Source organism: Ranitomeya imitator, chromosome 1 (genome assembly GCF_032444005.1).
Source record: "Ranitomeya imitator isolate aRanImi1 chromosome 1, aRanImi1.pri, whole genome shotgun sequence".
Lineage (NCBI taxonomy): Eukaryota > Metazoa > Chordata > Amphibia > Anura > Dendrobatidae > Ranitomeya > Ranitomeya imitator.
The window spans coordinates 504,441,415-504,460,242 of NC_091282.1; the positions used below are offsets into that span (position 1 = coordinate 504,441,415).

The window sequence follows — 18,828 nt, forward strand, 5'->3', positions numbered from 1 at the left end:
ATTTTTTAGTGCTCGGAGATTTAGTTTTTCTTGCAGTAGCTGAATGATTTACAGCTATTAGCCAGCATAAGTACATGTGGGGATTCCCTAGCAACCAGGCAACCCCCACATGTTCTTATGGTGGCTAACAGATGTAAATGTCATCTCTAAATATCATCAAAATGTTAATTTATTTCAGTTCTTCAATACAAAAAGTGAAACTCCTATATTATATAGAGTCATTACAAACAGAGTGATCTATTTCAAGTGTTTATTTCTGTTACTGTTGATGATTAGGGCTTACAGCCAATGAAAACCCAAAAGTCATTATCTCAGTAAATTAGAATACTTTATAACACCAGCTTGAAAAATGATTTTAAAATCCAAAATGTTGGCCTACTGAAATGTATGTTTAGTAAAAGCACTCAATACTTGGTCGGGCTCCTTGTGCATCAACTACGGTACTGCATCAATGCAGTATGGCATGGAGGCGACCATCCTGCGGCACTGCTGAGGTGTTATGGAAGCCCAGGTTGCTATAATAGCAGCCTTCAGTTCGTTTGCATTGTTGGGTCTGGTGTCTCTCATCTTCCTCTTGACAATATCACATAGATTCTCTGTAGGGTTAAGGTCAGGTGAGTTTGCTGGCCGATCAAGTACAGTGATACTGTTGTTTTTAAACCAAGTATTGGTACTTTTGACAGTGTGGACAGGTTCCAAGTCCTGCTGGAGAATGAAACTTCCATCTCCAAAAAGCTTGTTGGTAGAGCGAAGCATTAAGTGCTCTAAAATTTCCTGGTAGCTGGCTGCGCTGACTTGTCTTTATAAAACACCGTGGACCTACACCAGCAGATGACATGGCTCCTCAAACCATCACTGATTGTGGTAACTTCACACTAGATCTCAAGCAGCTTGGATTGTGTGCCTCTCCACTCTTCCTCTAGACTCCTCTTGGACCTTGATTTCCAAATGAAATGCAAAATTTACTTTCATCTGAAAACAACACCTTGGACCACTGAGCAACAGACCAGCTCTTTTTCTCCTTGGCCCACGTAAGATGCTTCTGGTGTTGTCTATTGGTCATGAGTGGCTTGACACAAGGAATGCAACACTTGTAGCCCATGTCCTGGATACCTCTGTGTGTGGTGGCTCTTGAAGCAATGACTTTAGCAGCAGTCCACGCCTTGTGAGTCTCCCCCAAATTTTTAAACGGCCTTTTTTAACAATCTTTTCAACGCTGTGGTTATCCCGGTTACTTGTGCACCTTTTTCTACCACAGTTTTTCCTTCCACTCGACTTTCCATTAATATGCTTGGATACAGCACTCTGTGAACAGCCAGATTCTTTAGCAAAGTCCTTTTGTGGCTTACCCTCCTTGTGAAGTGCGTCAATGACTGCCTTCTGGACATCTGTCAAGTCAGCAGTCTACCCCATGATTGTGGAGCCTATTGAATCATGCTAAGGGACCTTTTTAAACACTTAGGAAGCCTTTGCAGGTATTTTTGGAAATTACTCTAATTTACTGAGATAATGACTTTTGGGTTTTCATTGGCTGTAAGCCATAATCATCAACAGTAACAGAAATAAACATTTGATATAGATCAGTTTGTTTGAAATGACTATCTTTTTGTATTGAAGAACAGAAATAGAATATCATCAAAAAGTTAATTTAATTTTGTGAGAAGCACCTGTATCTATTCTAGATCTTTAATCTATTCTACATATCTATTCTAACTGGGCTATGAATTTACTGTACTTGGCTGATGAAATGTCGGGTTTCCTTTGAGATGTGTGGGCATAAATAGGAGAGCACATGCATGGCTCGAGCATAACATTTGTGCAAGGTGGTATTTTCTCGCATTGCACTTGTCTGATTTATACGCTCATGTGAGTAAGCCCTAAATCTTTCAATATCCATACAGGAAAAACACGGATGACACACTGATGGAAAATATTGATGGTACCAGTAATGTTTTTTTCCACGTACGTGTTTAACCACGTCACATCCCAGCCTGCTTTCTCCTTCCTAACCAGGCCTAATTTTACAATTCTGACAGGTGTCACATTATGTGGAAATTACTCTGGAACACTTCAACATATCCCAGTGATTCTGAGATTATTTTTTGTAACACTTTACTTTATGTTAGTGATAAATTTTGGGAAAATATCGGAATTTGGGCTAAAAGGGTAACTAGAAAAAATGGACCATACAATTTGTTGTGTAATTTCTCCCGAGTATGGTACCCCATATGCGGTGGAAAACTAGTGTTTGGATGCATGGCAGGGCTCGGAAGGGAAGAAGCACATTTGACTTTTGGAACGCAAAATTGGCTGGCATAGATAGGGGACACCATAGTGCGTTTGGAGAGTCCCTGATGTGCCTAAACAGTGGAAACCCCCATTTTGCAAACTACACCCTCAAGGAATTTATTTAGAGGTGTGGTGAGCACCTTAAACCCACAGGTGCTTTACATAATTTTAAAACGATGAGCCATGGAAGTGAAACAATAAATTTTTGCGCCAAATTTTTAATTTTCACAATGCTAGTAGGAAAAAATTGACAATACAATTTGTTGTGCAATTTCTCCTGAGTACACCGATACCTCATATGTAGTGGAAAACTACTCTTTGGGTGCACGGTAGGGCTCAGAACGAAAGGGACGCCAATTGAATTCTGGAGTGCAATTTTAGCTGGAATAGATTGCAGATGCCATATCACATTTGAAGAGCCCCTGACATGCCAAAATAGCAGAAACCCCCACAAGTGGCCCCATTGTGGATACTACACCTCTTGAGGAATTCATCTAGGGGTGTAGTGAGCACTTTTAACCCTCAGGCGAATCATATAATTGTATAACAAAGATAAGCATCCTGAATGTCCACAGAGCAGAGAAATTCCCCTGGCTCCATGGAGGCAATTCAAGAACGTAGGGACTCCATCAGGAAATGACAGATCCGAACGTAACGGTTCAGGCGTTTGAGGTCCAGAATCGGACGGAGAGATCGTCCTTCTTCGGGACCACAAAGAGAATGGAGTAAAAACCTGAAAAACATTCGTGAAAGGGAACAGGTGCGATTACTCCTGTCCGTAGCAGGGAATAGACGGTCCGAAGAGTACCTGGGACCTGAGCCGAGAGTCTTGGCGTATGAGACTGGAAGAAACGTTTTCCTGGGGGAGACGAAAAGTCGATTTTGTAGCCTGAAGTCACGAACTCTCTGATCCAGGCATAGTCAACCACCGACAACCAGGCATCCCGGAAGAGAAGCCGGCCTCCCACTCTGCAGAGATTCCCAGGTGGGAGTGACCCGTCACGCCGAGGAGAACCGGTTGGAGCAACCCTTTGGATGCCAGTGGGGAGCTGGTTTGAAGGATTGATTCCTCCTCAGCAGGAGAGTTGTCCTGATGGGAGGAAGTCCCTAATGGAGAGAAAGGCTGAAAGGAACAAAACTGAAGCGATCTCTTCCAATTGAAAGGGCGCTTGTGTTTAGGCTGGGGACGGGAAGTGCTCTTACCTCCGGTAGCATCCAAGATTATTTGATCCAGCTTGGATCCAAACAGTCTAGAGCCTTGGAAAGAGAGGTTAGTGAGGGACTTTTTGGATGGTGGATCCACATTCCAAGCTTTTAGCCAGAGAAACAGTGTTTGGCAACAGTGCTGCTGGTAGCCTGGGTGGAACAAATGGCAGCATCCAAGGAAGCTGTGAACAGATATTTGCTGGCATGGGTAATCTGGCCTGCCAAGTAGGCCAGCTCATCAGGAGAAGCTGAAGCTAGAATACCCTGACAAAGCATTCTTGCCCAGGCAGACATAGATTTTGCTACCCAGGTGAAGGCAAAAATGGGACAGAGGGAGGCGCCGGATGCTTCAAAAGGTGACTTGGCCAAGGGTTCAATCTGCCTATCCGTAGAGTCCTTGAGAGATGCTCCATTCGGCAGAGACAAAATGGTCTTGGAAGACAGACGAGAGACCAAAGGATCAACGATAGGGGACTACGTACATTTACTAACAAGGTCTGGACAAAACAGAAAAAGAGTATTCAGCTGCTTCCTTCCCGGGAAGTGCTTTTCAGGGTGTTCCCAGTGCTTTGATATTATAGCCTCAAACTCCATGTGGTTTACCTATTTGAAGGAAACAGAGTGATTCTGAGTAGGGGCCTTGTCCTCTTACATTTTGGCTAATTGCCAAGATAAGGCTATCGACCATATCTTGCAATTTTGAGTTCTAGTCTATATCTGATTCAGAATTTGACTGGGAATCCACATACAACCCAAAAGCCGCCTCCGAAGAGGGGGCATAAGATAAGGCAGGCATCCTGGAGGATGTAGAGGGACCTGAGGAGCTGGATGAGAAACTGGAAAGAACTCGATTCCTAGACTTTGACTTTGTACCCAATCTGACCTGGTGAAGGTCGCAAACCAGTGGATGGGAATCACCGTGAGAGGTGTTCGTAGCACTGGTGGCAGCGGACAGGTTTGGTAGGGCTCTAGGACCTGGACCAGGGACTGTGACACCTTTGTCAGGTTGGAGACCAATTGATACATAGCAACAGCCCAATACGGATGGAAGAGTGTGCGCTCATCCCGGACGGTGAGGGGATCCTGTTATGCAGACATAGCAGAAGGGCTGCAGAACTGACAAATGGGAGAAGGCTGACCTGAGGACCACTTATTTTTACAGACAGCATAGGCATAGCGAATAATAGTAGGTTTAGTAGGACACAAAGAGGTCTCCCTAGGGTTGGCTATAAGTTGAGCCTAGTGATACTGCTATGGAAGGCTATGGAAGGTAAGGTTACCCTGTAGAAAGAGAAAAGCCTGAAAGAAAAAAAGGAAAAAATTAATAAAGCAACAGGTGACCTGAAAAGAAAAAACGGATCTGGGATCAGATCCAGGTCTGCGTCCTACTGACACTAAGCTAAAGCTGATGTGCTTCGTGCCAGTCGGTGGGTGTATACTGCTGAGGAGCTATTTTCCCTTTTTTGCTTAGTGTCAGCCTCCTAGTGACAGCAGCATACACCCATGGTTACCTGTGTCCTCCAATGAAGCCATACAGAAATGTGGTTTAGGCACACTGGTGTTCAGAAGGGAGGGGGCATTTGGATTTGGGAGCGCAGAATACGCTGGATTTCTTTTGGAGGTGAGGAGCCGTAGCACTTTTCCAGGGCCTTTGTGCTACCAGTAACGTGGAAAACCCCTATATTTCCATTAACTGATGCCAGACCATAATGGGGACTTTTTATTTTGGATTGAGTTGAAGCCTTTATTGGGAACATTTTATAGAATATTTTGGATCACATTTATCCACCGATCTGCGCTGAGCTTTTACATCGGGGTTTCCTTCTAAATGTTCAAATGACGTGATTCAGATGAAAAAACCCAGAGCGATCCATTCACTATGAAGCAGCAGAGTTACTCTGGACTCAGTCTAGCCTCTGTTCAGCAGTGTTTATCTTTTCAGATGTGCACAAACTGAGGCTGACTGCGCATTTCTGCACACTTAAAATAACAGGCACCGCTGGATCATAGGCCAAACCGCGTTCAAATTGTCTCCAACTGCCTTCGTTATAGGTAATCTTTCATTGTGGGTTACATCTGAATCACGTATTTCAGAGATTTAAACGGAAACCCCGGTGTTAGCGATCTTTGGGAGGCAAAATGAACAGATCGACAACAGGTCAAGAATTTGTTCTATTTTTTTTTGCAGTTCCTCATGCGGTATAAATGATTAGACAACTTTATTTTTTGGGTCGGTGCAATAACAACAATACAAGATTTACAATGGCTTGTGAAAATATTCACCCCCAAGGCTTTTTACTTTGTTACATTACAACCTTTGTTTAATTATTCTTGCAATCCGATTTGTGTGTGATTTATTAGAACTAAATAGTCTAAGTTGGTGAAGTGATAAACATGTAGGCATAAATTAAAGTTATGAGATCAAATAACTAAAAATTGGCATGTCCATATACATTCATCAATTTTGCTATGAAGCCCCTAAAATTTTTTTGGTGCAAGTGTAAAGAAGAAGACCAGGCTGTGGGTACCTATGAGACACCGGGTACAGAACTGCTGAGGCTGCATCAGGTGTTGTGGGCGGGCTTTGGAAATGGGAGATGGAAAGAACCCATGACCTGCAGAGAAAGGGCGTGGTAAGCGAGAGAGTCTAGTGCGGGAAGAGTCAGGGGGTTCCCGCCGGAGGGAAGAGAGAGCAGAGACCTGCTGTGCACTGTGGAGGAAATTTGATCGCAGAACAGAGACCCGGGACAGGCACAGTGGGGAGTTCCGGGTACCAGTGGGTGCACAGAGAGATGGGCGCCAAGTGAAACATTGCGGTCAAGGCATCCATGTACAAGTGGGTGTACTGAGAGACGAGTGAAACATTGTGGTGCGGGCATCCTAGTTTCGGCGGGTGCGCAGGGGAGCACACGCCAAGTAGAGACTTGCGCAGAGCTTCACGTTTTGGCTCTGCAGTTCAATAGACTAGGGGCTCAACGGTCAAAACCTGTGACCGCATGCTGACGCCAGAAGCGAGACAGTGCGTTGGGCGGGGAAGCCTGAAGACACAACACCGGCCTCTCATCACCCATCGGACTGCAAGTGAGTGACGTCACCGCTGTGCTCTGCTTTACGGCCGGCCCTCACAGTCAGTGCGGGAAGCTGACGGCGAGGGACGTGACAGACACCGGAATGTGAGTATGTAGTGTTTTTTTTTTTACATTTACAATGGTAACCAGGGTAAATATCGGGTTAGTAAGCGCGGCCCTGCACTTAGTAACCCGATGTTTACCCTGGTTACCCGGGGACTTCGGCATCGTTGGTTGCTGGAGAGCTGTCTGTGTGACAGCTCTCCAGCAACCACACAACGACTTACCAACGATCACAGCCAGGTCGTATCGCTGGTCGTGATCGTTGGTAAATCGTTTAGTGTAACGGTACCTTTACACAAGCAATTACCTTCATAAATCACAAGCTTAGTGAAATTAAGTCCACCTGTGTGCAATGTAAGTGTCACATGCTCTGTCAGTATATATACACCTTTTCTGAAAGGCCACAGAGGCTGCAACACCATTAAGCAAAAACACCACTAACCAAACAACACCATGAAGACCAAGGAAATCTCCAAAAAAGTAAGGGACAAAATTGTTGAGAAGTACAAGTCAGGGTTGGATAATATAAATAATAATGGATAATAAAAAATATCCCGATTTCTCAAGATCCACCGGAGCACCATCAAATCCAGTATCATCAAATGGAAAGAACATGATACTACAACAAACCTGCCTCCCACCAAAACTCTCATACCGGGCAAGGAGGGTATTAATCAGAGATGCAGCACGAAGACCAAAGGTAACCCTGAAAGAGCTGCGGAGTTCCCAAGCAGAAATTAGAGTATCTGTGCATACAATTACAATGAGTTGTAGACCAGGGGTGTCAAACTGCATTCCTCGAGGGCCGCAAACCATGTGTGTTTTCAAGATTTCCTTAGCTTTGCACAAGGTGCTGTAATCATTGTGTGTAGGTGATTAAATTATCACCTGTGCAGTACAAGGAAATCCTGAAAACATGACATGTCTGCAGCCCTTGAGGAATGCAGTTTGACACCTCTGTTGTAGACGCTATAGAGGAGGCCTTTATAAAAGTGGCAGAAAAAAAGCCTTTGCTTACACAATAAAAGTGTAAGGCTCATTTTGAGTTTTCCAAAGATGTGGGAGATGGTATGGAGGAAGGTGCTGTGGTCAGATGAGACCAAAATTAAACCTTTTGGTCATAATGGTAAACGCTTTATCTGGCGTCAAACCAACTCAACTGAAAACCCCAAGAACACCATCACCACAGTGAAAATTGGCGGCAGCATCATGCTGTGGGGATGTTTTTCGTCAGCAGGGACAGGGAAAATGGTCCGAGTTGAGGGGAAGATGGATGGTGCGAAACACAGGGATATTCTTGAGCAAAACATATTTCAGTCTGTCAGTGATTTGAGACTGGGACAGAGGTTCATCTTCCAACAGGACAGTGACTCAAAGCATAGTGCTAAAGCAACACAAGTGATTTTAGGGGAAATGTGTAAATGTTTTGGAGTGACCTAGTTAAAGCCCAGACCTTAATCCTATTGAGAATCTGTGATCAATCTTGAAGATTACTGTTCACCAGAGTAAACTAACTTGAAGAAGCTGGAGCAGTTTTTACTTGAGGAATGGGCAAAAATCCCAGTGGAAAGCTAGCGGCACACCATACAGCCGCTATGGGGCCTGTGAGTCGGGGGGGGGGGGTGTGGGGGAGGGAGCCTGGTGCCATCGCCACCCCCCACTCAACTGTATCGGAAGAGACGTTCCCTCCCTCAATATTCCCTTCTGCCTCTGACACAGTGGTTGCGCGAGAATGTCACTTCATCACGCACCATGCTGTGTGCTGGGCAGTGCAGCTTCTGAGACCGGAGCAGAGCATGGCTCAGTGGGGGAACGAGGAGAAAAAGTAAGTATTGTTTTGTTTTTTACAATATATATATATATATATATATATATATATATATATATATATTATATATACTAGCTATTGAACCCGTTCTATGCCCGGGTGGCGAGCATTTATATTGGTATATGGTCTCCATCCTGGTATGTGTTGCTTCCATCCTGCGCCCTAATCTTGTCATGTGCTGCTACCATCTTGCGCCCCCATCCTGTCATGTGCAGCCCACATCCTGTGCCCCCATGCTGTCATGTGCTGCTCCCATCTTGAGCCCCCATTCTGTCATATACTGCTCCCATCCTACGCCCCAGTTCTGTCATGTGCTGCTCCTATCCTGCTCCCCATCCTGTCATGCGCTGCTCCCATCCTGCGCCTCCATTCTGACATGTGCTGCTCCCATCCTGCGCCCCCATTTTGTCATTTGCTGCTCCCATCCTGCTCCCCCATCCTGTCATGTGCTGCTCCCATCCTGCGCCCCCATTCTGACATGTGCTGCATCCATCCTGTGCCTCCATTCTGTCATTTGCTGCTCCCATCCTGCTCCCCCATCCTGTCATGTGCTGCTCCCATCCTGTGCCCCCGTTCTGTCATGTGCTGCTTCCATCCTGCACCCCCGTTCTGTCATGTGCTGCTGCCATCCTGCGCCCCCGTTCTGTCATCTGCTGCTCCCATCCTGCGCCACCGTTCTGTAATTTGCTGCTCCCATCCATATGCCCCATACGCTGCTCCATAAAGGTTGATGGCCCCCATAAGATGCTCCATAGTATATGCCCCGTATGCTGCTCCATAAATGTTGATGGCCCCCATAAGATGCTCCATAGTATATGCCCCGTATGCTGCTCCATAAATGTTGATGGCCCCCATAAGATGCTCCATAGTATATGCCCCGTATGCTGCTCCATAAATGTTGATGGCCCCCATAAGATGCTCCATAGTATATGCCCCGTATTCTGCTCCATAAAGGTTTATGGCCCCCATAAGATGCTCCATAGTATATGCCCCGTATGCTGCTCCATTATGGTTGATGGCCCCCATAAGATGCTCCATAGTATATGCCCCGTATGCTGCTCCATAAATGTTGATGGCCCCCATAAGATGCTCCATAGTATATGCCCCGTATGCTGCTCCATAAAGGTTTATGGCCCCCATAAGATGCTCCATAGTATATGCCCCGTATGCTGCTCCATTATTGTTGATGGCCCCCATAAGATGCTCCATAGTATATGCCCCATATGCTGCTCCATAACTGTTGATGGCCCCCATAAGATGCTCCATAGTATTATATGCCCCATATGCTGCTGCGATATACAGTGGGGCAAAAAAGTATTTAGTCAGTCAGCAATAGTGCTAGTTCCACCACTTAAAAAGATGAGAGGCGTCTGTAATTTACATCATAGGTAGACCTCAACTATGGGAGACAAACTGAGAAAAAAAAATCCAGAAAATCACATTGTCTGTTTTTTTAACATTTTATTTGCATATTATGGTGGAAAATAAGTATTTGGTCAGAAACAAAATTTCATCTCAATACTTTGTAATATATCCTTTGTTGGCAATGACAGAGGTCAAACGTTTTCTGTAAGTCTTCACAAGGTTGCCACACACTGTTGTTGGTATGTTGGCCCATTCCTCCATGCAGATCTCCTCTAGAGCAGTGATGTTTTTGGCTTTTTGCTTGGCAACATGGACTTTCAACTCCCTCCAAAGGTTTTCTATAGGGTTGAGATCTGGAGACTGGCTAGGCCACTCCAGGACCTTGAAATGCTTCTTACGAAGCCACTTCTTCGTTGCCCTGGCGGTGTGCTTTGGATCATTGTCATGTTGAAAGACCCAGCCATGTTTCATCTTCAATGCCCTTGCTGATGGAAGGAGGTTTGCACTCAAAATCTCATGATACATGGCCCCATTCATTCTTTCATGTACCCGGATCAGTCGTCCTGGCCCCTTTGCAGAGAAACAGCCCCAAAGCATGATGTTTCCACCACCATGCTTTACAGTAGGTATGGTGTTTGATGGATGCAACTCAATATTCTTTTTCCTCCAAACACGACAAGTTGTGTTTCTACCAAACAGTTCCAGTTTGGTTTCATCAGACCATAGGACATTCTCCCAAAACTCCTCTGGATCATCCAAATGCTCTCTAGCAAACTTCAGACGGGCCCGGACATGTACTGGCTTAAGCAGTGGGACACGTCTGGCACTGCAGGATCTGAGTCCATGGTGGCGTAGTGTGTTACTTATGGTAGGCCTTTTTACATTGGTCCCAGCTCTCTGCAGTTCATTCACTAGGTCCCCCCGCGTGGTTCTGGGATTTTTGCTCACCGTTCTTGTGATCATTCTGACCCCACGGGGTGGGATTTTGCGTGGAGCCCCAGATCGAGGGAGATTATCAGTGGTCTTGTATGTCTTCCATTTTCTAATTATGGCTCCCACTGTTGATTTTTTCACTCCAAGCTGGTTGGCTATTGCAGATTCAGTCTTCCCAGTCTGGTGCAGGGCTACAATTTTGTTTCTGGTGTCCTTTGACAGCTCTTTGGTCTTCACCATAGTGGAGTTTGGAGTCAGACTGTTTGAGGGTGTGCACAGGTGTCTTTTTATACTGATAACAAGTTTAAACAGGTGCCATTACTACAGGTAATGAGTGGAGGAAAGAGGGGACTCTTAAAGAAGAAGTTACAGGTCTGTGAGAGCCTGAAATCTTGATTGTTTGTTTCTGACCAAATACTTATTTTCCACCATAATATGCAAATAAAATGTTAAAAAAAACAGACAATGTGATTTTCTGGATTTTTTTTTCTCAGTTTGTCTCCCATAGTTGAGGTCTACCTATGATGTAAATTACAGACGCCTCTCATCTTTTTAAGTGGTGGAACTTGCACTATTGCTGACTGACTAAATACTTTTTTGCCCCACTGTATATATAAAAAAAAAAATAACATACTCACCTATCGTCGCTGGGCGCCGAGTGCTGGGGGGCCTGCGCAGGCGGGGACACCGGCGCACTGTGGGGGTTAGGTGCCGGAGTCACCGCTAGATCAGGCCCCCGACACTTGCTATAGTCACCTGGCCCTGTTCCAGCGCTGCGTGCCGCTCCATCTTCCGGGTCCTCTGGCTGTGATTGCTCAGTCAGAGGGAGGCGCGCATTAAGCGCGTCATCGCGTCCTCTGTACGTCACAGGCAGAGGACCCGGAAGATGGAGCGGCGCGCAGCGGTGGAACGGGGACAGGTGACTAGCATACTCACCCTCCTGGCGCGTCCCTGCTTCTCCGTTGAAGATCGCGGTGTGCGTTCAGTGCTTACGCATACCGCGATCTCCTGGGCTGCGTCACTCCGTGGGGTCCAGACTGCGCCGGCGCTTGCGGTCTATAAAGGCTTCGGACAGAGTGACGCTCCTAGCGTCATATTATAGACAGATATACACACTATATGGAGGACTGTATTTTAATATATGGAGGACTATGAGTATATTATATTATATGGAGGAACATGGGGAGTGTATTATACTATATGGAGGACTATGAGGAGTGGAGTAAACTATATGAAGGAATATGAGGTGTGCATTATACAATATGGAGGACTGTGGTGCACATTATACTATATGGAGGACTATGGGGTATAGTATACTATATGGAGGACTATGGAGAGTATATTATACTATATGGGGGACTATATAGAGTGTATCATACTATATAGAGGACTATGGGGAATGTATTTACTATATGGAGGACAGTGGTGCACATTGTTCTATTTGGAGGACTATGGGGTGTATTATACTAAACAAGCAAAATGCTGCCTATTCATTGAGTGATTGAATTGTTTATGCCGGAACAAAAATCATTGTTCTCAGCACCGCACTGCCCGGTGAAAACTGCAGATATGCTGCTGATAACATGATACTGTATGGGGACAGATTGATCTATTAGTGATTGTTCTGTTCCCATCATTATTCCTCAGCCGGTGTAAAGAGGCCGGGAAACCAGCATCGAATGACTTCAATAATATTGATCACGCTCGTTAAGCGGCCTGAACTCAGCGCATGTAAATACAACCAAAATTCTTCTGTGTGATGTGCAACATGTTAGCATTTGGGGCCCCATTTTAACACTTTTGCCCAGGGCCCCACTTTGCCTAAAACTGGCCCAGGGCAAGACAACAGGTCGCACGATAGCCACACCAATATTTTTGGTCACATGTCTTGTCCGAAAAGTTCTCCCTCCCTAGCCCTACTTCCATTTGTGTACGATCTTAGCATTATGATTAAGGGCTTATTCACATGTCAGTAATTTTTCTTGTACACAAAAACAGGTAAGTGTTTTGACCACAGTTTGGTCAGAATATCAGTGCTTGGTCAGAGTTTCATCAACTTTCCTCAACTAAAAAAGACAAACAAAAAAAAAAAATGATGGAGGCTTCAAGTGCTGTCTGACATATGTATAGATTTGCATTGATCAGTTTGATCCGACACTCTGATATCGGACAAATCTCCGTGCTTTTGTGTGAACAACCTGGTCCAAGGAAAAAAAAAGGACATGTGAACTACCCATTACATCTTGTGCCTATGATATAGTTTATCTTTAAAACCATGAATAGCGCCTTGCACAAAAAATAAACTGATGTTTGAAAGCGACCAAACAAGCAGTCAAGAGGGTAATGCAGAACCACAAAATGTAATAAAATGATTAAGACAAATATTAACCCTTTCATGATGGAGCCCTTTTTGGTTTTGCATTTTTGTTTTTTTTGCTCCCCTTCTTCCCAGAGCCATGACTTTTTTGGGGAGCTTGTTTTTTGCGGGACGAGTTGCACTTTTGAACAACATCATTGGTTTTACCATGTTGTGTACTAGAAAGCAGGAAAAAAAATCCAAGTGCGGTGAAATTGCAAAAAAAAGTGCAAGAGCCATAGCATCTACATTTTTTGTGATTACGGTTGAATGAGAGCTTATTTTTTGCGTGCCGACTAACGTTTTTAGTGATACCATTTTGGTGCAGATACGTTCTTTTGATCGCCCGTTATTGCATTATAATGCAATGTTGTGGTGACCAAAAAAATAAATTGTGGCGTTTTGATTTTTTTTCTCGCTACGCCGTATAGCGATCAGGTTAATACTTTTTTATTATAGATCGCGCGATTCTGAACGTGGCGATACCAAATATGTGTAGGTTTGAATTTTTATTGTTTTATTTTGAATAGGGCGAAAGGGGGGTGATTTGGACTTTTATATATATTTTTTTAGATTTTTAAAAACATTTTTTTTTTTTTTGGCTTTTGGCATGCTTCAATAGTTCATGGGAGACTAGAAGCTGCCATAACTGGATCAGCTCTGCTACATACAGGTGATGATCAGATGGCCTATATGTAGCTGAATTACTCACTTGCTATGAGCACCGACCACTGGGTGGCGCTCACAGCAAGCTGGCAGTGACAACCCATAAGGGTTTGTGCACACGTTGCGGATTTGCTTGCGGATTTTTCCGCACTGACTGAATCCGCATATCTTGGCAGAAAACGCAGATGCGTTTTTTGTGCAAATTTTATGCATTTTTTTATGTGTTTTTGAAAGCTAAATAAAGATGTATTATTGAACCAAAAAAAAAAAAAGATTTGTGATGTCATTTCTTGTCCAACCTCCTATTTTACATTTGTCCAACCCACACTCCATTACACACAGATAGATAGAAAGATAGATAGTAGGAATAAGATAGATAGATGATAGATAGAAAGAAGGAATAAGAGATATATATAGATAGATAGATAGATAGATAGATAGATAGATAGATAGATAGATAGATAGATAGATAGATCTATATATAGATAGATCTATAGATACATAGATATATCTATTCATATATCTATCTATAGATTTATCTATGGATAGATATAAAGTCCACCTTATTCTGAAACTACTTTTTAGAGTGCTGCCTTCCGTTTTTTACTACTATATGTTGGCAAGTATGGATTGATTGATGGGAGACTTTGCACCCATTTAACTTTTAGTGCTGTTCCATTTTTTCTAATTACATATATCTATGGATAGATGTAGATAAATATACAGTATGGATAGATATATCTATGCATCTACAGATATATCTATCTATAAATATATCTATAGATGGATATATCTATAGATAGATATATCCATCTATAGATATACAGATATATCTATAGATATATCCATAGATATATAATAGTAAGGCTGATGTTTATTAATGAACAATATGTTTAATTTTGAACAAAAATGGGGGAAAAAATGGCGTGGGCTCCCGCGCAATTTTCTGCACCAGAGGGGGAAAGCAGACGGCCGGGGGCCAATATTTGTAGCCTGGGAAGGAGGTAATACCCATGGATCTTCTCAGGCTATGAATATCAGCCTGCAGCTGTCTCCATAGTCTGTATTGGCTATTAAAATAGGGGGACTCCCCCCCAAAAAAATGATGTTGGGTCCCCCTATATTTTATAGCCAGAAAGGCTACGCATGACAGCTACGGGCTGATATTCATAGCCTAGGAAGGGGCAAAGGATATTGGCCCCCCTGGCAACAAATATCAGCGTGCAGCCGCCCCAAAAATGGCACATCTCTAAGATGCGCCAATTCTGGCACTTAGCCCCTCTCTTTCCACTCCCGTATAGCAGTGGGATATGGGGTAATAAGGGGTTAATGTTACCTTTGTATTGTGAGGTGACATTAAGCCCGGTTAGTAATGGAGAGGCGTCAATAAGACACCTATCCATTACTAATCCCTAATCCTATAGTAGTGAAAGAGTCAAAAAAAAAGACACAGCTAGAAGAAGTATTTTAATATTCTTAATTTCACCATACTTACAAGCACGCCTAATTCCTGCGACGCCCTCCATCGCCTGCAAAAAATAATAAACCAACCGTCTACTCCCTTTCTGCCGTAGTCCAATTGATATCGAGTGTCCCAGGACGATCTCCCCAATAGAACAGTGACATCTACAGGGCCTCCAGTGACACACTGACAGGAGACAATGGCTCCTGCAGTGCATCACTGAAGAGGTGTAGTTCATTGCTCTCACTTTATGGCAATGTTGCGTGGGAATTTTCCCATGCAGCAATGCACAAGTGAGAGTATGAACTATACTGTACTCACATCCCCCCCCCCCCCAAAAGCACAGCCCGCAGACCCCCGGACAGCACCACCCAGCCCCACAGACCCCCGGACAGCACCGCACAGCCCCGCAGACTGCGCTGCACAGCCCCAGACAGCCCACAGACCCCCCCGGACAGCCCCGCATACGCCCTGGCAGACCCACGAACAGCCCGCAGACCCGTCCTGCACACACTATACACGAACACAGTCACCGCCCACACTCAGCCCACACACTCCCTCCTCCCAATCTGCAGCTTTTCATCCGCAGCTAAACCGCAGATCTTTTGTACATCTGCGGTTTTGCTGCGGATGTGCCTAACACAATGGAAGTCAATGGGTGCAGAAACGCTGCAGATCCGCACAAAGAATTGATATGCTGCGGAGTATACACCGCTGCGTTTCTGTGCATTTTTTTCAGCAGCATGTGCACAGTGGATTTGATTTTCCATAGGTTAACATGCTACTGTAAAACGCATGGAAAACTGCTGCAGATCCGCAGCGTCAAGAACGCTGCGGATCCACGGGCAAATCCGCAATGTGTGCACATATCCTAAAGGTCTCCAGGACACAAGACAGATTTGGTCACCCAGGTATCATTTTAGTCAGTATAACGGCGCCGACCTGACACTGTATGTAGGTTACTGGTCACATTCCTGAGGACAGGTACCCTTTCACACTACAGTTTCTAAAAAGTGTTAGTAAATTTATACCTCTGACTTGGATCATCTTGGTGACATTGCCAACATACTCATACAGAAGAACGAGATTGCATGCAGGTATGTCTATGCCTTCATCAGCCACTGATGTAGCGATCAGCAATTTGCTATCTTCAGAGTTTCTAAATGTTTCCAGAGCTCCTTTCTGCCCTGGGAGTGACATCCCTAGAACAAGAGGACATGGCATTTCTTAGTAGTAGTTATATAATTCGAAATACTGTTGCATTTTAAACATTGCAAAACAAAAAAGCTATAAGAAATATAAAATAAGCAGAAAAATAACTGGCTTTACCACATTCTTATAAAAGCAGCATCATCCAGATGTTAGCCATAAGGGTAGAGGAAATACATTTTTTTTTGTAACAAAGTAGATTTTTTTTATCATGTTGCTTTTATTCGGATAATTTTTCCTTAAAATCCAGCATTCTCTAGATTAGATTTTTCTTAAAGGCAAGATCCACCTTTAATTATAGTACATCTAGAAAGAATGAAAAATGAAGCACCTCTGCAAAAATACCCTAGCAATTTTTTGCCATCATACAGTATATTCAGTAAGTTGGGAGAATAGATGGTAAAAGAACTAAAGGATCAGACTAGTGTTTGCTTGCAATCGCTCACTACGGAGACCCATGGATCTGCAGACATAATATGCAATATTGTTAAATTCAATTCCTGCAAAATAATAGGGAACATATCCTGACAGAGGTTTTGACAACGCTGTATAAATAAACAGATTTATCTTTGACACACTGAGTTTTACAAAACGCACAACGTGACTATAAAGTTTTACTTCCTATAGATCTAGTGTTTTGGAAAGCCCTTCCTATCCTCTTCTAGGCCATTGCTCCAGAAGGGTGCTGTCACAAACCACACAGAAGCCTGCATAGAAAACATTCCCACTACCCACAGAATATTTCCTATTCCAGGGCAAACAAGGGTATTTTTGACTTTTCCTGCCAAACTGAATGAGAAATACACAGCACAGACTGGACCGGCTGGGCCACAGTGGGGTCCCAGTCCATAGTAATTGTTACAAGTAATTCTTGGCACTCAGAAGGAGATGTGGTGAAAACTTGATCATTATTATTGTTAAGTGTCAGGAAAGATATTGATCGCAGTGCTGGTGTGGAGTGATGGTAGCGCCATTCCAGATAGTGACACTGGTAACTCCACACCAGCGCTGTGATCGATATATCTTTCCTGACACAGTCCGTACTTATCTGATGAAGGTCCAAGCAGAACCGAATTGGATAACAATAAATGATCACATTTTCATAACACACCTTCTGAGTGCGTTTGTTACCTGTACTTTCCCTCCCAAAACGCCAGGAGTCAGGCTGCTCCATAAATAGATAAGCAAAGGCTTACTTTATTAAGTGGGATGCCACCATTTATAGTGAACGGTAGTTATAGGAGGCACTAAAAATGGTTCTGAATGCCAGATGTGAAAATGTATTTCTTCTTGTTATTTTCATTTGTGTTTTTCTTTTACCTAATTTATCATGTCTTCTATTCCTTCCAATTATGATTTCTGGGTTCAGAAACTCGAGTTCTGGAGTTTCATTAATCCATTTTTTCAAAGCCTAAAAATGAAACATGGTATTATTATGTTGCTGCAGAAATGATTACATTCAACTGCAAAAACAAACAAACAAACAATCTAAAGTAAATGCCCAAATAAAGACCATGGCTGCAATGCAAAAACAAACATACAAACACTACAGTAGGACACATTAAGCGTAATATTTTAAATTGCATTACTGCTATATTTACTGTACTAATAAATTTGGAGATGCCAAGAACACATTTTGATCAGATGGGTGAGCCCATCTGCCAATGACAAAACTGCCTCATTAGAAGGAAACATACATTTTTAGTTAGGTAAAGCTGAATCTAATCGGCTAGTAGTTAATTTCTGAAGCCTACACTCCAGAAAGGTATACCTGTTCGGCCACATTCACAAGTTCAGTATTTGTAAACCAGAACCAGTAGTGAGTGGTAAATACAGACATAGAAACACGTCACAATTATACTTTTCCTATGATTGGTCAGTATTTTACACCAGTATTTGCCTTTGTGTAAGGTCCCTTGTGATGATGTTGCCATGTCAATGGCAAATGGGCTTCCACAATTTGGTCAAAATATGTACTAAAAATCACAGGTGTAACAAACATATCAATGTAATTCAAAATAAATACTTTCAATCTTAGAGCTACTGTATTTTCTTCATGTTTGTTTGCTTTTGCATACAGATATCTGACATAACAACAAGATCTTAAAGTGTAAATCTATTGAAGTAATTTACACACTCTATTGGTGTAGCATTAGTTTGGAGCTTCAATTTTAAAATTACCCAATAATAGAGATGGGTAACTGAGGAAATCTTAGATTCTGCACACACTGCTCCCTTCATTGTCTGTGTGACTGCTGAAGATATCCTAGTAGAGTGCTCAGCAATCTCCGGCAGTCTCATAGTGCTGTGAGCATGCAGGACAATCTATTCATTCAGAGTGGGCATTCCAGAGAGGTACTCTCAGTGATCAGCAAATTATCCT

General features: G+C 43.5%; 1 protein-coding gene across 1 annotated transcript in view; it reads right to left on the bottom strand.

Moving 5' to 3' along the window:
* RIGI (RNA sensor RIG-I) overlaps positions 1-18,828 on the bottom strand; it is a 160,375-nt gene that overhangs the window by 38,887 nt on the left and 102,660 nt on the right. Inside the window, exons 16-17 of the mRNA XM_069766397.1 lie at positions 17,766-17,856; positions 16,268-16,438 (exon numbers count right to left, since the gene is read on the bottom strand). Coding sequence (XP_069622498.1) covers positions 16,268-16,438; positions 17,766-17,856 — 262 coding nt within the window. The remainder of the gene's footprint in view (positions 1-16,267; positions 16,439-17,765; positions 17,857-18,828) is intronic.